At 43.2% G+C, this 23,726-nt stretch overlaps 1 protein-coding gene across 2 annotated transcripts in view; it reads right to left on the bottom strand.

Annotated features, from left to right (window-relative positions):
* LOC137299574 (ephrin-A2-like) overlaps positions 1–21,738 on the bottom strand; it is a 275,731-nt gene extending 253,993 nt beyond the window's left edge. For both annotated transcript variants that reach the window (XM_067968417.1, XM_067968416.1), the window contains exon 1: positions 21,463–21,738. In XM_067968417.1, the coding sequence (XP_067824518.1) occupies positions 21,463–21,581 (119 nt within the window). In that variant the 5' untranslated portion in view covers positions 21,582–21,738. The remainder of the gene's footprint in view (positions 1–21,462) is intronic.
* Between the last annotated feature and the right edge of the window lie 1,988 nt (positions 21,739–23,726).

Genomic DNA, 23,726 nt, shown 5'->3' with positions numbered 1-23,726 from the left:
ATTACAATGCACAATCTGGAACTGAGCCATACAGCACAGAAAGGTCTCAGGATCAGATCTCCCTGTCTATGCTGAGTTAAGTGATCTCAACCAGGACAGCAGTTAGGCCACTAGAGCTGCCTCAAGCACCCTGGTTAACCCTAACCCTTCACTAAATTTCCAACTCAGCTACTGATCAAGGTGTGCTGACCCAAATTCCTGAGATGCGCTCCTGTCACCAGGAATGCTAACTCCTCAAATTTACTCAAAAAGCAAACGCGAGAGACAGAGAGAGATTGATCAACATAAGAAATAAGAGGAGTAGACCATACGGCCCCTCGAGCCTGCTCCGCCATTCAATAAGATCATGTCTGATCTTCGACCTCAACTACACTTTCCCGCCTGATCTCCATATCCCTTGATTTCCTGAGATTCCAAAAATCTATCGCTCTCAGTCTTGAATATACTGAACAACTGAGCATCCACAGTCCTCTGGGGTAGAGAATTCCAAGGATTCGCAACCCTCTGATTGAAGAAATTCCTCTTCATTTCAGTCCTAAATCGTCCACCCCTTAACCTGAGACTGTGCCCCCTAGTTCTAGACTCTCCAGTCAGAGGAAACAGCCTGTCCGCATTTACCCTGTCAACCCTCTAAGAATTTTATGCATTTCAATGAGATCACTTCTCATTCTTCTAAACTCCAGAGAATTTAGCCCATTCTACTCAATCTCTCCTCAAAGGACAACCCTCTCATCCCAGGAGTTAATCTAGTGAACCTTCGCTCCACCACTTCTAAAGCAGGTAAGGAGACCAAAACTGTACACAGTACTCCAGGTGTGGTCTCACCAAAGCCCTGTACAATTGTAGCAAGACTTCCTTACTTTTGTACTCCAACCCCCTTGCAATAAAGGCCAATATGCCATTTGCCTTTCTAATTGCTTGCTGCACCTGCATGTTAACTTTGTGTTTCGTGGACAAGGACACTGAAATCTCTCTGAACACCAATATTTAATAGTTTCTCACCATTTAAAAAATATTCTGTTTTTCTATTCTTCCTACCAAAGTGAATAACCTCACATTTCCCCACATTATACTCCATCTGCCATTCACTTAACCTGTCTATATTCCTTTGCAGACTCATTGTGTCCTTCTCACAGCCTACTTTCCCACCTAGCTTTGTATCATCAGCAAACTTGGATACATTACACTCGGTCACGTCATCTAAGTCATTAATATATACAGTGATCAACACAGTGGATCAGACACTAACCTTTCACCTTGAAAAGCTGTGTTCAAATCCAGCTCAGACTGATGGATTGAAAGTCCCCTAGTTCTATTGACAAGGGAGTTCTTTTCTGGTATTACTGGAGCAGGTCCACGCACACAAAAAGGCAACACTCGTTCATATTTTACTTCAAACGGTGTTAATTGTGATTCAGGGCTCATAACAGACCAATGAGAGATTTTTGTGCTTTTTTCTCCAATGTGTACATCAGCATTATATGCTCTCAGGTGTGATTATGGGCCAGTGAAGCAACGCCAAGCTCCACAGACTGCGCCTCAAACCAGCCTCAGCTGTGTGACACTTCCACTTTCCATATTCTTCTGTTCTTAAAGCCCTTAAAAGGACGGTTGTCAATTTTTATTTTTAGATTCATTCTCGGAATATGGGCATTGCTAACAAGGCCAGTATCTGTTGCCCATCCCTCATTGTCCTCGAGGAGTTGGCGGTGAGCCTTCTTCTTGAACCACCGCAGTCCCATGTGATGAAGGTACACCCACATCGCTGTTAATACTACACTAGGTCAAAATGAATGAGAGTTTAGTACTTTGTGCTGTCAACTGTGACTGCCCAAAAATGGGACATGTAAGGTTACAGCTATGGACCTGGATAGGTAATCACTGACAGTAAACTGTACTGAAACGATAACTAAATTTGTTGCTTTTCTGCTACTGGTCTTGTACGACCACTGGTTTATTTCTCTGGTGCCTTCACAAGATGGCCACACCTATCCAAGCCTCGTTCTGCTGAATTGACATTTTTGAGGCTAAACTATTTATCTTATTCCATGATTTTATCCCTTGCAGTGCTGAAGGTGCTGACTCTTGCTGCGGTGTGGTATCCCACCTACTCCCTGCTCCACCCAAGTGACTGTCCTCCATGTGTGAGCTTGGACAATGAGCATCACCGAGACACGTGAAGAGCATCATTCAGAATAATTATTTTACCTTAAATTGTCCTAGGAATAAAGTAAGACTTTTTTTTAATGATTATGTAAAACCCAACAGATCAGTGCCGTGTGTAAACAGAAGGTTAGGCATTACGATGAGCCAGTAGTGGGACTAACCTTGGGGATTAGAGATGTCATAGGCCGAACCTGGCTCATCTTTTTGATTGAGAATCTAGTTGAAGTGCCTAGGTCCATAATGTAGGACACCAACAAGGTTGGAAAAAATGGAGAGAAGATGAGGCAGAACAAGTAGTAGCAATTGTGTAACATCAAGCTTGGTTTTGAAAGCCTGTGGGTTGTAGGACGAAGGGAGCAGTTTTACGTTCCTGGGAAATAATGGCATAGAAATTCATTGAAGCCGTGCCCATTTTACAGGTGTAAAGCAGGCACCTAAGCGTCCAATATGGCAGGCAGCATGCACATTCCATGCCAGAAGGGGCACCACGCCACCATATTGGTAAAGGCTCTAATATAGGTGTCCAGGGCCCACGCCTGAAACAGGCTGTACCCCCCTTATTTGCATAATTGGGCTACCCTGAACATAGCCGGTGCAGGCCTCCTGCGTTCAGGATAACCATGCAGGAGTGCTCCTCCCGGCTCCACAGCAGTCCCGAAGACCGTTGCCGGCTCCCAGTTGGCCGCCCCCGATTGCCCTCCCAATCGCCTCCCTTTTAGCGTGTTTCAGCCACGGGCCCTGGACATCTATGCTAGAGCCTTTACCAATATGGCGGAGTGATGCCCCTTCCGATATGGAATGTGCACAGCAAGATCCTACAAACAGGAAACGAATGACTGACCAAATTATTGGTGTGGTTTGAGGTAAGAATGTTGGCCAGGACACCCGGGAGAACTCCTTGTTCTTCTTTGAATTGTGCCATGGGATCTTTTATGTTGACCTGAAAAGGCAAGCAAGGCCTTGGTTTAACATATTCATCCAAAAGAAGAAATTTTCCCATTGGTATCGTGACAGCTCCAAAGTGCTTTCAGTATGCCAATAGTTAAACCTCCATCTTCCATATTATTTCCTCATCCAGAGCACTTTGTTTAAGATAAACATTGATTTCTATTTTATTTTTGCCCGAGATTGCTACATATTGGTGCTTTTAAAACTATCTATCACATGTGATGGCTCCTTCTGGCATCTATAATGGTAGAATATTATTTTTTCAACAGATGCATTAGTCAATTACTGCAAAGTGCACGGCCTCTTGCCATTAAATATTATAGGAACATACACTTAACAGGATCCAGCATTAGAATCATGAATTTGATATGCATTGATTGTATATTCTACTGCTATTGTGGTGTTAGCTGTGGCTCAGTGGGTAGCATTCTTGCCTCCGAGTCAGAAGGTCATGGGGTCGAGTCCCACTCCACAGACTTGAGCATAAAAATCTAGGCTGACACTTCCACTACAGTACTGAGGGAATGCTCCCCTGTCAGAGGTGCCACCTTTCAGATAAGATGTTAAACAGAGGCCCTGTCTACCCTCTCAGGTGGACGTAAAAGATCCCACTACACTATTTCAAAGAAGAGCAGAGGAATTTCTTCCTGGCTAATATTTATCCCTCAACCAACGTCACTAAAACAGATTATCTTATCATTATCACATTGCTATTTGTGGGACCTTGCTGTGCGTAAATTGGCTGCCACATTTCCTACATTACATGCGACACAACTTCAGAAGTACTTCATTGGCTGTAAAGCGCTTTGGGACATCCTGAGGTTGTGAAAGGTGCTATACAAGTGCAAGTCTTTCTTTCACTAACTACACTGCTATTGGAACATATATTAAATAAGACAGTTGGCTTCCTGATGCTGGCGATAGAATATAGGTCTCATCACACCACAGGTGGCAATGGGAGAGAGAGGATAATCAATGCCAAAGTACTGGCAGCCATTTTAAATCATCCTACTAACCTGATGGGGATGATTGAAAGACAGACTTTGTTATATAGTGCATTATCACATCTCAGAAACACCTCATAGCACTTCATGTACAACGAGTTGCATTGAAATGCTGTGCCTGTTATGCTGAAAGCACAGCCATTTTGAGCACAGCAAGATTATGATTGCTATCAAGATAATGGTGCAGCCGAGGATGTTGTTCTTTCTTCATCTCTCCTCCACGACAATGTACCAAGTTCCCACAACAAATCCTTTTAAAAAAGAAAATAGTACTGAGTGGTGCAGAGGATTAGCATTCTGTCCTTTCATTTCTATTACCTGGGCTTGAATCTAGCCAAAACTGACAGGATAATGGTCTTCTTTCTCTGCTGAATATCATGGTCATAAATGAAACAAGTTTGGACAGTCTCAATCCAATAGATTGAGACTGTGGAGGCCCACAGCACAAAACTGCCCTGAGTGACAACCTCACTCCAAAATCGTACGGATGGCTGGGGTGGGAAATGAAAATTGCCTGAGGCAGTAAAGAGGGCTTTTCTGAGGTTGGGGCTCGGACACATTACAGGGTAAATGATCTTTACTCTGCTTCTCACTGTCCCCAATACCCAGTGCCTGAAATGGGGAAATTGTTCCATCTCCCATCACCAATATCTCTCATCTTGAGGGGCACAAAATTCACCACTTTTTTAAAAAAACGACTCCCTCCACACTACCTGTAGTGTGAAAGAGTGTCAGTCTAAGAATAGGTGTGGGCCTGTGATTATGGGAGATTGTAATTACCTGTAACAGAGGCAGTACCTTGTTTTCTCGGGAAGCAGTTTGAGTTTGTTTGCTTTAAATTGTTCGGTGATGTAGGCAGGGCTGGAAAAGTCACATTTAACACTCATGCAGCCTTAGTTGCCCCGGGGGTGGTGGTGGGCCATCTCCTTGAACCACTGCAGTCTTTGTGCTGATGGTGCTTCCCACAGTGGTGTGGGAGACAATTCCAGCCTTTTGACCTAGCAACAATGAAAGTATGACAGTATATGTCCAAGTCAGGATGGTGTGTGGCTTGGAGGGGAACTTGGAGGTGATGGTGTTCCCATGATCTTGCTGCTCTTGTCCTTCTTGATGAGATAGGTTGCGGGCCTGGGAGGTGGGTCCTATTCCCCCATTTTATAAAAAAAAAGGAACACTTCTGAAAAGCATTTCTTGGCATTTGTTCAAAAAAAATTCTTGCCCCATCCTGTTGCTAGTCTGTTCTGTGCCATCACCAACATGGAACCACCTGACCCTGGTAGCACATGCTACTGACTAACTACACTGCAGATCTGGCCAGTAGCTTGCTCTGCTAAAACCCGAAGCTCCATGTGTGCTCCCAGACAGGTCTAAAGTCACAGCTGCTTCCCACTGAAGATGCCCAGTGCAGCCTAACAGCAAGGAGACTTGACCTGGCAATCTCCAGTGAGAAACCTTTATGAATGCCAAAGACCCATCGTGGTGGACACCGCCAAAGTTGAAAAGGGTCGGACAGAAGAGACGGAGAGATAAATCAGGAAGTGGTGATTAAATGGAAGATGAAGGAGGACTTGCATTTTATAAAGCACCTTTCACGACCTCAGGACATCCCAAAGCACCAATGAAGTACTTTTGAAGTGTAGTCACTGTTGTAACATCAAACCTGGATTTTAAAGATTGTGAGAGGAAGGGGAGACTGAGGGAGGCAAGGAGAAAATTAACAACTATAACTTGCATCCATATAGTGCTTTCAATGTACAAGATATGCTGTGGTGAAACACTTGGGAGAGAAATAGAGAAGAAACAGACACCAAGCAGTGAGAGTGAGGTTAGGTGATTGAGTGCTAGGTTGAAAAAGATGGGTTTTGAGAACATTTTCAAAAGTAGGACGAGAAGTAGTGAGGCACAGGGGTTTAGGGGGTTCCAGGGAGTAGGGCCAAGACAGCTGGAAGCTCTGCCACCAATAATGGGGCGAACGGGAGGGTGAATGGGGGGGAATGCACGGGAGGCCAGAGTCAAAGGGTGTGGGAGCGGATGTATGGCTGGAGGAGTTTGCAGAGGTAAGGAGATACATTTACAGGAAGAGATTAAAAGGAAAATAATTTCTATTAAGTTGCACTTGGATTTTGCCCGTTGGTTTTTCAGCCACAGGCTCCTAAATTAAGCAATCGAATCGGTTCGGATATTTGTTAAATGCTGAGTTTCGCAGTGAGCCAATAGGTTAAATCTTGGTTCCCAGTGAAAGTGGGTTTAAAAGTTTCACTGACTTGTGAGAACATTAAGCTAAATATATTTGGAAATATTAAAAGGCCTTGAATTTAATCCTGTCCTCTGACCTATAGAAGGCATTGAAGATGAAATATCCCCTTCGAAGAATTTTGCCCCCCCACCTTTTTTATCATTCAACTGTCACATCAGAGCAAAATGGCACTATCCCTCAAGGTGGTGTGACACTAGTGTGACTCCCAGTTTCAGAAACACTGCTCATGGGCTCAGAGGATTAAAAAGGGTACACTTCAGTGACTGACATCTCCCATAACCCCTCACCTAGCAAAGGCCCCCGAATCCTTTCACAGACCCTGACAGCAGTTTCCTAATCAAAGAGGGATTATGCCCATTCAAGATGGACCCTTCCCAGAGAGCGCTGGAGAAACTGCCATTGTTCCTCAATGAAAGGGAAAGCAACAGAGTGAGACACACGAGACCAACATAGTGGGAAATTACTGAGAGGAAAAAAAATGTCATGAATCCAGGTTTGCAGAGCACCATTTAGTAAGTTCTAAAGCTGCGGGTGAAACTGGGTATCCCTGAGCAAAGGAGCCCTCCCCTCTCTCCCTGATCCAGCCCCAATGCATTGGAATCCTAATAAATGCACAACTAGTTTGTCAAGCAGTGTTATGCTCGGATTAGGAGTGAATGGGAGAGGCGCATTCAACCCTTATACTTGGATGGGAAATATGCCGCCCGCTTATCTGGACACTACACCTCTATGAGAAGAATTTCTATACACCCGATACATTTCTCCCGTGCGTCTAGTATATGGGATAGCGTCAAGGGCGCAAATTGAGCCAGAATCAGAAAATATTCTGCGTGGCCGAGAGGTTGGGTTCGTGGAAGAATTAGAAAAGTGCAGCCAAGCTGCATATTTTTTCTATGAAAGACTTGGTTTTAAAAATAAAAGATTGGAGTTTTTCTTTTTATATACGCAATAATTCAGGGTGCGTTTCAAAGGCCATGTCTTACACTTGAATATATAAAAGACCGGGCTACAGATTACAAAATGGATCAGGACCTGGGAAAAGAGGAATCCAGATCCATCAGAGTGACAAACAGGCAGGCTTCGCTATACGGAATAAATCTTTGAAGCTGTGCTTCCAGTGAGAGCTCCAACATCTTCCTATTTTATTTTTTAAAAAGGCCTGTTTTTTTCAAGGTGCACACCTCATGGAGCTGTGAGCAAACACTGGACGGTCTGGTAGTGTGGTGATTCTGGAACTGGACTCCCCACCCAGGGACAGAAGAGTTCAATTCCCACAGCGGCAAATCATAACTTCAATAAATCTGGTCATTTATGGGCTAGTACCACAAACAAAATGGCAATCAAAGCTACCAAATGTTATAAAAACCTAACTGGTTCACTAGTGTCTTTCAGAGAAGGGAACCTTCTATACCCCTACCTGCTTTGGCCTACGTACAACTCCAGTCCCACACTACATGGTTGACTCTGAAGAGGCCTAGTAAGCCACTTCTTTGTAAAAACAACCCCCCCCACACACCCCCTCCTCCGCCACAATCTCAAGAATGAGCAGTAAATGCGGTCTTGCCAGTGTGGCCCACATCCCAAGGACAAAGTTTTTTCTTTAGGTTATGGAAGATAAGCTATTAAGTTCCGTGGAGCCATATAACTCCAAGGCGCCCCGTGACAAGTAGATTATAACCCACTGCAATCTCGGCGGGTGCTCTGTCTGACGTCAGTGGCACGTGGACCCTCCGCCTATGCTCGCCCGGCTCCTGCTGCATTCCAGTAAACGGGGAGGGGAGAAGGACGGACAAAACGGAGAGAAAAAAAGGAACAAAGGCCGGAAACGTTGAGCAACTTTAACACAGGGACACACCGCCAGGGGAGAAGGCCAGATATGTGGAGGGGAGACACGGAATCCAAAGGCGCCAAGGATGGGAAGAATAAACTGGGAGGTACACGGTTTTCTTTGTGCCAGTTTAAAAGGGGCAGTCAGTATTGTAACAGTTAACAGGAAAGTTAAATCGGCAGAGAAGCACGAGAGACAAATCTACCTACTTTCGCTGAGTTATACAGTCAGATTATTGAAAAAGGAGGTTAAATGACTGGTTTATTGGATGCTCTACTTGTTTATATGTACGTATTATAGGACCGCTCTGTCTAAAGCTCGGTTATGGCCTGATTATATAGTGAATGGAATTGAGCTCAAGACCGATTGATCGTTACTGAATTCCAATTGTGCCGAAGCCTTGTCCCCCAAAGCAGTGCGTGTGTGTCTACGACATCAATTTACCATCCGATGCATGTGCTAAAGTGGGAGGGCGGAAGTGAGAAAGCACCAGATATCTGAATCAGATTTTTTTTTTTTTAAAACACACACCGACCCGATTCGAGTCCTTTCGATTTGCAGCTGCTTCAAAGCCAGCGGCAGATTGTGCAGTTTTATGCCCCGGCAGGATCGAGGCAAACAAAGCTGAACCGTTGGCACGATGCATTCGGAAAGCCGCCCCAGCTTCAAGTGTGGCGCAAAGCCCGACGAGCAGCTGCTGCGTGAAGTGGCACGTATCCCAGTGGATGCCTAAAATGCTGCCCAGCCACCAAAGCACTTTTGCACCCACAAGTTGCACAGATTGACTGCTGCAGGCTCCCTCAATGGACAAGCACAAAATATATTAGAATCTCCACAAGGCACACTGGAATCTATGCAATGGTGCTGTTTAAAATGCTTCTTTTTTAAAATCACACTATTAGCTGACTTATATAACATTGGTGGCAATGTCAATGAGCTGCTGCCTATGTAGTGCGGGTTTTATACCACTCTGTACCTCACAGGAGGCATTAGCAGCACGACTGGTAAAGTTATAGGGTTTGCTGGCATGGCTTCGAAACATTAACGTGTACTCATCTTCAGCAATGCAATTCGTTCCTCTTTTTCTCTCTCTGTCAGCTGTGGCTCAGTGGGTAGCACATTTGCCTCTGAGTCAGCAGGTTGTAGGTTCACAGTCCCACTCCAAAGACTTGAGCACAAAAATCTAGGCTAACACTCCAGTACAGTCCTTGAGTGAGTTCTGCACTGTTGGAGGTGGAGACCGTTACACCCACCTGAGAGGGCAGACGTTGGTTTAAGAGATCCCATTCCACCATTTCAAAGAAAAGCAGGGGCGTTCTCCCCAGTGTCCTGGCCAACATTTATCCATCAACCAACATCAATAAAACAGATTATCTGATCATCATCACATTGCTGTTTGTGGGACCTTGCTGTGTGTAAATTGGCTGACACATTTCCTACATTATAACAGTGACAACACTTCAAAAGTATTTTACTGGCTGTAAAGCACTTTGGGATGTCCGGAGGTCATTCTCCCCCTTGTCCACACACTGTTTATTCTTCTCTCCATTTCTATTACTTTCTGAAAATTCCACATCGTGATTAGGCTTAATTAGCCTATTGGTACCAACACAATATAAAAAAATATAATCACACAAGTCAATGCGCTTAATTCTCAACGGTCACTGATAGACCTGTAATCACCAATACCTACCGCCAGTGTTAAACGGTTCAAAATGCCCTTTCCAGACACAACCCAAGTTTGGAAGGGCAAAACCCATTGTTCTTTGCTGGGTGTTCTTCACAGTTCAAGTGGACATAGTATGAAAATCTCACACGCTGCCATCACATGTTACTTTAATCCCAGTGGTAACGGATTTTTTTTTTTACACACAAGTTGGTCATGCAGTATTAATACTATATGTGCAGTGCAATCACAGAAACCCACAGAATCAACATTTGCTCAGCTGAAAGTATATCACTTTCCGGGATTAAACAAGTTACAAAAAAACTGCCAATCTTACAGTCTGAGAATACTTGTTCTAGTGCTTTAAATCAGCACGTGTATATCATGTGCAATACCGATGCCTGTACCGTTTCACTTCAGGGTGTCACGGGTACAAATCAACTAACTGCCGCAAGACACCTGTAGCAGTGACCCAGCGACCAGCCTTGATTTTTTTTCCCTCCCCTACAGAACAGTAAATCATTTGAGTATGTTTCAGTGAACTGTTAAATTGCACATTTCAAAAAGGGGGCAGAAAGGAACTGTCCGATTGATCGACAGTCATGAGAACAGACTTTCGGCAGCCTGTACCACAAATAAAATGCTTCAGAGTAAATCAGAGTGATCACTGCAAAATATAGTATTGATCCAATACCCGACACTAGCAGAGTGCAGGGTACCTGACAGCCGCTGATATCTATTTCACACAACACTACGGCTGCAGAGGTGGTGACTTGTAGGTCGGGACTTTAGTGATCACAATATCATTTTAAGGCATCAGATATTTAGGTGCAAAGCCCGTTATAACCAGTCTGTCTGTTCTCCCTCTATGATGATAATTGTTGCATGGCAGTGGAAAGCCGGTAAAAGGGATCATTTGTTCCTCTCTGCCAATGAAAGAGATGCATCCCCAAGAAACAGGATTATTCAGAAACACCCCTTGGATCCTGATGAGTTTGCCGAGAAACTCTATGCTTTAAATCAGGATATCTATAAAATGCGTTGCTGTTCCCAGGATTATTTAGCGTATTGGTACTACTACTACTACAACAACTTGCAAGTATATGGCGTCTTTAACGCAGTAGAACATCAAATGACGCTTCACAGGAGCATTATCAAACAAAATTTGACACCTGTACTATACTACCAATATACTATAGAAAGTCATTCCAAAGCAATAGTGTTTAAACAGTTTAATGAGTGATCCACTTAAGCTTTGATCTATAACCAATTCCACAATCCTACCACCAGTGACAGACTTGTAACAACCAGTACTTGACCAGTGTTGTATAGCTCAAAATACTCTCTCCAAAAGTACTTTCATGGTAAAGCGGTTTTGGGGTACAGGCACTATATATTAAAAAAAAAGATTTGCATTTATATAGTGCCTTTCATGGCCTCGGGACGTCCCAAAGCGCTTTACAGCCAACAAAGTACTTTTGATGTATAGTCACTGATTCACTGTAGGAAACGCTGCAGCCAATTTGTGCACAGCAAGGTCCCACAAACAGCAACGAGACAGAATCATAGAAAGTTACAGCACAGAAGGAGGCCATTCAGCCCATCGTGTCCGTGCCGGCTGAAAAAGAGCTATCCAGCTTAATCCCACTTTCCAGCACTTGGTCCATAGCCCTGTAGGTTACAGCACTTCAAGAGCACATCCAAGTACTTTTTAAATGAGTTGAAGGTTTCTGCCTTATCACCCCTCTACTCATCACATAGACAGTGAGTTCCAGACCCCCACCACCCTCTGGGTGAAAAATTTCTCCTCAGCTCCCGTCTAATCTTTCTATCAATTACTTTAAATCTATGCCCCCTGGTCACTGACCCCTCTGCTGAGGGAAATAGAGTGGATAAAGAGAACCTATCTAGTCCCGTCATAATTTTATATACTTCAATTAAATCTCCCCTCAGCTTCCTTTGTTTCAAAGAAAACAACCCCAGCCTATCCAATCTTTTCTCATAGCTAAAATTCTCCAGCCCTGGCAACATCCTTGTAAATCTCCTCTGTACCCTCTCTAGTGCAATCACATCTTTCCTGTAATGTGGTGACTAGAACTGTATGCAGTACTCAAGCTGTGGCCTAACCAATGTTTTATACAATTCTAGCATAACCTCCCTGCTCTTATATTCTATGTCTCAGCTAATAAAGGAACGTATCTCGTATGCCCTTTTAACCACCTTATCTACCTGTCCTGCTATCTTCAGGGATCTGTGGACATGCACGCCAAGGTCCCTCTGTTCCTCTACACCTCAGCATCCTCCCATTTATTGTGTATTTCCTTGCCTTGTTTGCCCTCCCCAAATGCATTACCTCACACTTCTCTGAATTGAATTCCATTTGCCACTTTTCTGCCCACCTGACCAGTCCATTGATATCTTCCTGCAGTCTACAGCTTTCTTCCTCACTATCAACCACAGGGCCAATTTTTGTATCATCTGCAAACTTCTTGATCAAGCCCACCACATTCAAGTCCAAATCATTAATATATACCACAAAAAGCAAGGGACCTAGTACTGAGCCTTGCGGGACCCCACTGGAAACAACCTTCCAGTTGCAAAAACATCCGTTGACCATTACCCTTTGCTTCCTGCCACTGAGCTAATTTTGGATCCAACTAGCCACTCTCCCTTGGATCCCACAGGCTTTTACTTTTTTGACTAGTCTAGCATGTGGGACCTTGTCAAAACCCTTGCTAAAAACCATGTACACTACATCACATGCATTACCCTCATTGTTACCTCCTCAAAAAATTAAATCAAGTTAGTCAGACACAACCTTCCCTTAAATCCATGCTGACTAACCCATGCCTTTCTAAATGACGATTTATCCTGTCCCTCAGAATCGATTCCAATAATTTGCCCACCACCGAGGTTAGACTGACTGGCCTGTAATTACTCGGTCTATCTCTTTCTCCCTTTTTAAACAACAGTACGACGTTAGCAGTCCTCCAATCCTCCGGCACCACGCCTGTAGCCAGAGATAAATGACCAGGTCATCTGATTTTTTTTACGGTGTTGGTTGAGGGGTAAGTGTTGACCAGAACACTGGGAGAAATATATACCATGTTCCTGGCACCACATTCCCCCTCCCCAAATTATATTTCCACCTGCTGCTGTTGGGCAGAAGCAGAGTCGGCGAGTCTGGCTCCAGTTTATAAAATCCCCGCAACCAGGAAGGTTCAGCAGTTAATGTCGCCTGCTGTCTTGTTTTCTTTGAAGCAATAAAATGGCATCAAGATCCCCCAGCGCCACAAAGTGACCGTCATTTACTGACAAGTTCCCCCTTTGTACCAGCTACAGCTTTACCGCAAGGAAATGGAGTGTTTAGCATTAGATGGAATTTTTTAATTGCCTCAAGTACGAAGTGGGGGGACATCTGTAGTAGGGTAGAAAGAAAGAAACCAATTCGTCTGGTAGGGGAGTCTAGAACAAGGGGGCATAATCTCAAAATTAGAGCTGGGCCGTTCAGGAGCGATGTCAGGAAGCACTTCTTCATACAAAAAGGTGGTGGGAACCTGGAACACTCTCCCTCAAAAAACTGTTGAGGCTGGGGGTCAATTGAAAGTTTCAAAACTGAGATTGATAATACCCTTGTCTAACAAAAATACTAAGAGTTACAGAACCAAGGTGGGTAGATGGAGTTAAGATACGGATCAGCTGTGATCTAATTGAATGGCGGAACAGGCTCGAGGGGCTGAATGGCGTAAGCCTCTTCTTATGTAATTGTGCTGCTGGTAGCTCTCCCACAGTACAAGTGGACGTAGTGTGAATTTATTAATCATCAGCCAGCACACTTTACTGAAACGCCAGTGAGTAAAAAGCTATCGACAGTGCTGCTCTTTGAAAATTTCACCCACCCACTTATTACTCTGCTCTGAAATGCTACAGAATGCAGAATTATCCACTAAGAATAGCCAATCTCCTAATACTTGTTCTGCAAACTATTTAAAATCATTAATTTAGCAATTCACACTAAACAGAACAACAAGTAAACACTTCAGCCCCTAACCTGCTAATCAAGCATTTCGACTGCGTTCTTTCAAAACAAAATTTTCAGCAGATCCCTGCAATTTGTACACCAAATCACCAGGTGCAAGGTGTCAGCGGACTAGCTGTCTCTCGTACACTGATAATTAAAGACCTTTTAATTGGGGGGGGATGTGTCGCACCCGAATCAAGATGTTACAGTTAAACTTACGGAATTTTATGCAGCGGGGGTTGAATGGGAAGTGGCTTGGCAGATGGGAATTCTACGCTTGGATGAGACATGCACTTACCTGGAATGGACAAAGTACTGATCGGAGCTGCAGCTTACGATGACTAAGCACATCAAGTTCCATTTTTATTAATTGAAATTCTGGGATTGTTATCAGTGTTTTAGGTCATGGGGGGGTGGGGGGGGCAATTACACAATTATGTTCTTTTCCAGCCCCCTCCTTTGAAAACTACAACTCCCCCTCTCAGTGTATCAACGGGTTGCTATTCCATAATATTAAAGCCACCAGCTAATAGCGACTGAATACGGCAAATTATATGGGGTACTGACTGATGCCTTGGAAATCTGGCTCGGTCTCCTGCTTTTCCATGAAAAGTGCAAACCAAGTGGGCTCGGTAATGATTGACAACACTGTACTTTTTACATTGCCAGTTTCACAGCGGCTGGCACTGCTATTTCACACCAGTAAAATTAACAATGACACGTGTGAAAATCACACTCACAGTCCCTACCCACGTGTTAAAAGTCTCCGCGCAGAATCCCGGCACTGTTGAAGGTGCTGCATGACTGACTAAGCTCACAGAGCCCGACATCCCTCTATGCACAGACAGTCGCAGAAAAGATTCTGAAGCCCCATCACAGCGGGAGACATTAACCTTTTTAAAATTACACCCGTTTATATATGAAATCATTCAATTTAAAAATAGCTCCTGACCCATTTTATTGTTCAAACAAGTCTAACAAATGCGCAATAAGCAGAATATTGCAATCAGAACTTGCATTTATATAGCGCCTTTAACATAGTTAAATGCTTCACAGGAGGGTAATCAGATAAAAAGTGACATCGAGACAAAGAAGGAAACATTAGGACAGATGATCAAAAGCTTGGTCAAGGAGGTAGTTTCAGGGAGCGTCTAAAAGGAGAGAGAGGCGCAGAGGCAGAGGGGCTTAGGGAGGGAATTTGCGGATCTAAGGCCCTAGATGGCTGTAGGCACGGCCGGCAATGGTGGGGCGAAGGAAGTGGGGGACGCACAAGAGGCCAGAGATCTTGAAGGGTTGTAGAGCGGAGAAGGATACAGAGATAGGGAGGGACAAGATCATGAAAGGATTTGAACACGACAATGAGAATTTTTAAATCGAAGTGTTGGTTGACCGGGAGCCAACGTATATTAGTGAAGACAGGGGTGATGGGTGAACAGGACTTGGTGCGAGTTAGGATACGGGTCGCAACATTTTGGATGAGCTCAAGTTTACGGAGGGTGGAAAACGGAAGGCCGGGCAGGAGAACATTGGAATAGTCTAGTGTGGAGGTAACAAATGTATGGATTAAGGTTTCAGCAGCAGATGGACTGAGAAAGGGGTGGAGACGTGCAATATTACAGAGGTGGAAGTATGCAGTCTTTGGGATAGAGAGGAAATGGTTGAAATCTCAGCTCAGGGAGGGACAAGATCATGGAGGGATTCGAACACAACTATGACAATTTTAAAATGGGACGCCGAGGTTGCGAACTGTCTAGTTCAGCCTGTTCCAATGGCCAGGGAGGGGGTTGGTATCGGTGGGGAGGGAACGGAGTTTGTGGCAGGCTTACACAGGTGATTTCCACATACAAGAGACACCGTAAAATTACTCATGAATCGTGACTGTGGCACTTGTGAATTACAAATCTTTCATGCAAGTGGAATAAATCCGGTAATACACCACTAATGGTGCAATATCCTTCATTTCCTGAAACAATCATTGTAATACCAAAAAGGAAATTCCCACTGAGGCATTCAAAATCTAGATAAGCAAGTCCCCGGGGGAGCTCGATGTGGTTTGTTTATTTTGATTACATTCTATACTTTAAGAGATACAGCGTTTGAAGGGGAACCAGCATCTGAATAGGAAAACTAAGCCTAATTAGAAACAGAAATTATTAATTTCTTCAAAAAAAATACATGCCAGCAAGCCTTTCAAATATATTCAGGATTTTTAACAAGCTATTAAGCTTTAAATGAACGACCAAAGTCAGTGTTTTGTGGGGACTACGGGTGGTAATGGACCCCCCTCAACAAAGACTACGCGATGGTGATAATGCATATTTGAGGTATCGACTTCTGAAAGCATTTTCTGTGGGACTTGTGGGGCTGTGATCTTTGATGTTCAGAATCTGTAATTGATAATGGTGCACAGCAGGTCGTGAGCAAGGAGGGTCGGTCTCTCTCTCTCTCACCCTTTCAGGGAGGAAGGTCAGGCAAGAATCTTTAGTATGCGCGCTGCTGCATGGAACAGCCGTCTTTTCTAATCTATTTTTCTTCAGTGGTACCATCAACAGGCTGAACTTTAAAGTAAATGTAGCTAAAATTGTAAAAAAAAATGAACACTGTATTTGACAAGCAAATTCTATTCACAGATTTGAAGCCATTCCCCCAACAGATTAAGGGGCTTATGTGGTCCATAACAATAAATCTCAATTCTGAGCACCACATCTCAGGAAGGATATATTGGCCTTAGATGGGGCGCTGCGCAGATTCACCAGAATGATACCGGGGCTTAAAGGGTTAAACTACGAGGACAGGTTGCATAAACTTGCCGCGTATTCCCTTGAGTATAGGCGGTTGAGAGGTGATCCAACCGAGGTGTCTAAACGGGTAAAAGGATACGATAGGGCAGATAAAGAGAAACTATTTCCTCTGGAGGGGGGAATCCAGAACAAGGGGGCATAATCTTAAAATTAGGAGTGAAATCAGGATGAATTTCTTCGCACAAAGGGTAGTAGAAATCTGGAACACTCTCTCCCAAAAAGCTGTGGATATGGTTCAGTTGACGCTTTCAAGACGGAGATCGATAGATTTTTGTTCGGGAAGGGTATCAAGGGATATAGAGCAAAACCAAAAGGGGGTTGAGGTACAGATCAGCCATGATCTAATTGAATAGCAGAACAGGCTCGAGGTGCTGAATGGCCTCCTCCTGTTTCAACGTTCCATTTCTAATAGATTATCTGTGTAGTAATTACACAAGATGTATTATAAGTAAAGGGAGTGACACTATGTATATATAAAGTAGCGGTTTGAGTTAAGCAATATTTCTGTACTGCATTATCAATACAATGAAGCTCCCTTTATACAACTCTGAATTATATAAGCTCTCAGTAGATGCAAGTTCCCAATTCAATTACATTAAATTATCAGTCCCTTCTTATATGTGACTTGTATACCAAGCTAAAGTATGGCATGTAATGAGATCCCACTGTAACCCAATCACATGTTAATTGGAAGAGACCAGTATATGCTTATTGCTGTAATTAGGATCCAATCAGTGGGTTTTTTGTTCAGTTTGTGCTGTCCTACCGTGCATTTTTGGTGGGATATCTGAGACACGGCGACATGTTTAAAAGGCGATGCCTTGCAACCAGTCGAGTTTCCTACTCGCCAACAAAAAAAAGATAGATTTCTGACCTACGTTCAAGAATTTTTTTAAAAATTTTTAAAAAAGGAAAAATAAGAGGAGTTGTTGTTTAAACAGTTATGATATAATCATGCTGCCTTACCTGGTGAATATTAGATTTTGTCGATTTACCCATTAGAGTCCCCTGGCACACTATTAGCCATGACAAATAACATTTCAAAAGTACTTGTTAAGAGCTGCTCCAATGTAATTTCCTGAAAGTGATGTTCAGTGGCCCATATGCTCTTGTGAAAAATGAGATGTTAATACCTTTTTTTTGCTGATTTTTTTTTTGGGTGGGAGCACACGGTTGGTAGGTGAAGCTCAACAGCAAAAGTCTGTATTCATTGCTGACAGGACTGCTTAGCACCACCGGTAAAAGCAGAAAAGGCAATTGTGAAAAAAGATAGAATAACATTGGAATTATTAATGATTCTAATAAAGAATAAATGAGAAAACAGCAATGATGATTAATCCTACATGATTTTTATTCTCTCACTTCGTTGGGCTTAGAACTATGCAAATATGGTTGGTGATATGCTTATTTAGTTTCAGATTTCCACTGCTGGCAAATGTGTGTGTGTGCATGATTTATAGGATGTCACACACTTTCACATCCCTGGTCCATGTACAGTACGGGGCAGGGGGGAGCCTCAAGACAACTAGAACATCAAACTCTGTTTTATGTAAACGAACCTGTTGTTATGGAACTCATGTATAAATTAACCACGTACGGGCAGCTTCATTAAAAACTCCCATTACCACTGTCTGTGAGCAAGGCTATCAATTTTATAGGAACAATTTATTATAATGATGTGTATCACCATGCTGCATCTAGCTGGGTAATTTGCATTGTAAATTCAAATTAGTCCGTGTAACACTGAGAGCTCTACCATTTACCGACTGTCCGACTGTTATTAGCGAGACGCATTTGTAATTTGGTATTAACATAAATTAGTAACATATTTATTGATTTTTTTTAATTGCAGTGCTAAGAACATGGAGGCTGGATAGAAACATAACCAGAAGGGAGATAGACATCAGACTGATGGAGGGGCATGAACAGATAGTGGGCAACATGCAGTATTTGCCCTGAAAAGTTTAATTGTGAATAATACTGAATTGTGAATAATACATTGACCAGTCTTGGAAGTATTTGGCTCATCTTTAACCCCTTTTTGGTGCCAAAGGTTGAAAGCATTTATTCATCCAAAAATTACTGAACGTTAAAGATATTAGAGGGTAAGTATTTTGCACGAGAAATACTGCAATCAAATGGTTAATTTACAAAAACTGCAGTCTTGTTGGGGAAATGTCAAAAAAGGCACAAATATTGATAAGTAACCTTTCCTCCTTTAAAGAAGTGTCAAAATGATATCCAGACAGCCTAATCTGTTCTTCATAACTTGGTGAATGAAATAGATGCAACCCATTTCTACAGTCTGCTTTGCCATAGCTGATTTCAAATCTATTCCCTGTAAGCTGATGTGTGGTTATAAAAGGTATCCCGGTTACACAAATACACACCAGACTCACTGACCAGCACTGCACTGTTAAACAGAATCTAACATGTCGTTAGTCAGAGAGCTTGTATTATCTTGGCACAGTTAAAATTTTAGACATCTCTTTCCTTGTTCACACTTGATGAAACCTTGCCTGTTATTTTTGGGTATGGCTTACGGGCAAAAGTGAAACGCTTCTGTAATCTCAAAGAAAACACATACACACACACACAAAAAAAAAGTTTTCAAGCAACACAAACACGGGTATCTCTGAAATGTATTTTTTTTTAAAGAAGGAGCACAGGGAGAGCGACCAGCATAAGGCGGCTGCACACACGGACGACTGACGTAGTCCAGGGCTGGGAACCTTAGCTTTCACTTTCCAGCTGAAACAAGGTGACAGAGAGCACGGATTGTCAGAGTGTCCATTTCCCCTGTAGCCTGGGGAACACGCGGAAACGGCGCAATTACAGTGCATTTAAATGTTTGACCAGACACTAAGTAATACCGCGTTTCCTGCACCGTAACCCCCCATCCCTTGTGACGGCATTTAGCCGCAAGTCAAAAACTAATTCTGTATTGCTGACTGTTTTAGGTGCAAAATGAAAGCTAAGCAAGTTGCCATTTGATTTTTTTTTGTGCACAGCGTGAGTTTTCGAGTTTAATCCCGAGGATGGTCCGGATCTGCTCGTGTGATTGTTTCCCTGAATTGTATGAACTATTTTAAGAATAAAATGTGTTTATTTGCAACTGCCGTTTTGTACCTGTGGTGGAACTGGTATGAAATCTAAGCAACAGGCTTGGTTTCTGAACACAAATGCCAGCATTTTAGCCCAACATCTGTATATCAACAGGATCCTGTCCTGGATTGGTTTAACATTGTATTTTTAAACACCGAGCATAAGAAACCTACCGCAACACTCTCGCAATCCAAGCAGACTTTCCATCAGAAAGACAGCCCATCTCAACTGTTTATTCACTCTTGTCACTCCCTTAAAAAAAAAAGAGCCTTTTGCAAATTATACACTGACGAATAAAGTTCGCTGGTCGGGTGAATGCGTAGGGTCGGAAACTTCACATCACGCTGGGATTACACCTGATGCCAGCGGGAGAGGGGAAAAAAGTAAACCCTTTGAAACAGAGAACACACGAGGTAACACACGGCGTTGTATGGATGTGCTGTACACAGATGCGTGGGACGGGTAAGCGCACTATCTACGGCGGAATGGGAGACTAGATTCTCACGGCTGCACCTGGCGAGCATTAAAAAATATGTATAATAATCTATTCTCGCCCTCTGCGCCTCTTAAGGCAATGATATCGTCGGGAGAATTTTAGACAGCCGCTTCAGGCAGAACGGATTATTAAAATTACACAAGCACCTTAACGCACACTGATCACCCAGCTACACGTTCTGGCATAAACCCTCACGGAAGAATGTTATTTTAATCTTTTCCTGTTTTAAAATACGCCGATTAAAGCCGAAAGGCCGACCAACGAGGTGGTGATGTTGCAAATAGTATCAAAAAAAAGAGAAGCGCACTTCAAAAAAGTTTAAATGGAGACAGCAGCTCCCCTTCTTTACTCCAGAGTGAATTTTACTGCTCCCCCTCCCAGCCCGATGAGGTGGAAGGAAGAAAAGTTACTTATGTATCTTGAGCCCGAAAGTCAATGCATTGTATTGTACTGAGTGCATTTTAAGTACCTCTCTTTGAAGAATCCTCCAAATTAAAACAGGAATAAAATTTTCGCCTGGATACAAGGATCACTGCGGTAGCTGTTCGCATCAGCCGCGTTTTACGTGTCAGTCTTTCTAATTCCCTTGCAAATTCGCCCTTAACAAAAAGCTACGCCTGTGTGGTAAACTGATTTTTGCTCAGTAACCACACACCTCCAAATGACTGCATTTTCACCTTAATGCAAAAGATTAAAATAAAGAGAAATACGACGCAAAGCAAATGCAGCAGGCGTTCGCTGCCCCTTCCTTAGGTGAGACTAAAGCGATCCCTAAGTTTTGTGTGTGTGTGTAGAAGCGAACGAAGACGCAGTTCTCCAGCAAGACCTGATTTCGCATCAGTTTCAGGCATCTGAAATTAACAGGTCAATAAATCTGTGCACGATCCGCTTGGGTCAGGCAATACATGCATTTTTTTTTAAAAGACAGAGTAATTTATGATTTAGAAACGGGACCGTTTAAATAATTACACTGCATACATGGAGAAAAAATAACTTTTTGGAAGGTTTTTTTAAAAAAAAATTAAAATAGTGCAATTCATTAGGAAACGGTGGTCAATTGGTTTATTGTCGGGAATCAGTGTACAAGGAACCAGGAGGCTGGAACTCTTTTTAAAGCATGCATACAAAAACGCTCCCCAATCCACCTCTCTGATGTGCAAATTGCATTACCTGGGATTGGTGCTATTCCAGTACACGGCGTAGCGGTCAGCAACTACTTTCCCAGAATCTTCCGTCCAAACACAAACCCAAAGGGCCAGAAAGAGCAGCACAGCCGCCTCCACGTTCATCCTCGCCGATGAATCCGTCCACCGACCTGGCACAAAACTCTTGCAAATCAAAGCCTCGAACCGCTGCCGCCGCCGCCTCCATACGGTGCCTGAACCACAACTTTCAACAGGAGCAGCTTTTTTTTTTAAGAGTGAATCCAACCCCGACTACACTTGCGCAACCTACCCTGCTGGCCGAGGAGGAGGAGGGGGGGGGGGGGGGAGAGGCGGGAGGAGGGGAATTTTAAAAAAAAATCATGAATGAAAGCACTTTCAACCAGTTGCCGGCCGCGCAGCCCGAGGACTCGGGGGATTCTGACCAATCGGAGCTCCGCCTGGGCGGGACCCACATTCGGGCGGGCCCCCTTTTCCTTGAGTGACAGCGGCGAAGGAGGCGGCCGGCCAATTGGCGGCGGGTTCTGGTTATGACGTCACAATGGGCACTCGTTCCAATTACATTAATAAAACCGCTCGAGCTCCCAGTTGCTACATTACCCTCCAACGTAGTAATATTCTGCATGCGACTGCAATCGTAACCATGATTAATGAAAATCGCAGTTACATTTTAAAAGTAATTGCATCGTAAATCAGCAAACATATTGCTTTTGTTTGTTTTAAGCGATCCCACCTTCCAATCACATATAACACATTAGCATTTCATATTTAAATACTCTGGAGTTTAGGCTAACTTGAAACTCATTCTTTTGCATGATCTTCATGGAATTCCACAGTGCTATTAATGGAATTGTGTTTTCAGCCCTTTTGGGGGCAGAATAATTGTGCACGAATCCTTACAGGGAATTATCTTTCTACTTGCTTGCGAAGCAGCGCCTCTTGTTAGAAAAATCAGAAACCATTTAGATATTTGCACATAAGCTTCTGTGAGCGAATCAACCGCGTTACATACACGTGTAATACTGAATAGTACGAAGAATGTCAAAAAAATGTACGAGGTAAGAATATTTCTTCATTCAGAATATTATCGGACTAAACTTTTTTTTAAAATAATTTATTTTGAAAAATGCTGCTTTATTCAAAAAGGTAACCCTTTTGTACTAGTTAACTCAATTCTCCTTCTCTCACACACACATACAACTGCAGTTATACTGCACCTCAATACAAAAGTGATAGTATAACAGGTTCACGACTATTCCAATGCTCTCCTGGTCGTCCTCCCATCTTCTGTAAACCTGAGCTCTTCCAAAACTCTGCTGTCTGTATCCTAACTCGCACCAAGTCCCGTTCACCCATCACCCCTGTGCTCGCTGACCTACATTGGCTCCCAGTCCGGCAATGCGTCAATTTTAAAATTCTCATCCTTGTTTTCAAATCTCTTCATGGCCTCGCCCCTCCCTATCTCTGTAACTTCCTCTAGCCTTAAAACCAACCGAGATCTCTGCGCTCCTCCACTTCTGGCCTCTTGCGCATCCCCGTTTTTAATCACTCCACAATTGGCGGCCGTGCTTTCAGCTGCCTAGTGCCCTAAGCTCTGGAATTCCCTCCCTAAACCTCTCCACCTCTCTACCTCCCTCTCTTCCTTTAAGACGTTCCTTAAAACCTATCTCTTTGGCCAAGCTTTTGGTCACCTGTCCTGTTTGATAGTGCTTTTGTGAAGCACCTTGGGATGTTTTACTACATTAAAGGTGCTATATAAATGAAAGTTGTTGTGTTGTTAAAAATGTGTTAACTCTTTCTCTCTCCCCAGCTGCTGCCTGAACTGCTGAGCATTTCCAGCATTTTGTTTTTATGTCAGATTTCCAGCATCCGCAGTATTTTGCTTTTGTTTTAGTATAACTTAGGAGACAGTCAAGCTCTGAAGTGCAGAGGCTCCCTATGGGAGTCCATCTCACACCACTTTGAGTTCACATCGAACGCTGTATAATTTCAGCCTTAGAATAAGTTCTGCACAAATAGTACAGGGTACGGTTAACCAGTAGAAACTAAAATAATCTCGAATAGCAGGAAATTAAAAATACCCCATTGATGGTATTTTAAGTGGATTAAAATTTTCATTATATGGACCTGGGATAGAAACCAGTTTAGCCGATTCATCTATTATATCATTGCTATTTATGGTATTACTAATTTATTCACAGGCTCATAAATATAGAATAGTCAATGAAAGCAGAGTGGTGTGACTTGCGTTTTATAGTAATTAAATGTACT

The sequence above is a fragment of the Heptranchias perlo genome, chromosome 29 (assembly GCF_035084215.1).
Source record: "Heptranchias perlo isolate sHepPer1 chromosome 29, sHepPer1.hap1, whole genome shotgun sequence".
Taxonomy (NCBI): Eukaryota; Metazoa; Chordata; class Chondrichthyes; order Hexanchiformes; family Hexanchidae; genus Heptranchias; species Heptranchias perlo.
Note: the sequence above shows the minus strand (reverse complement) of the source record. Positions and strands in the feature narration are given on the sequence as shown.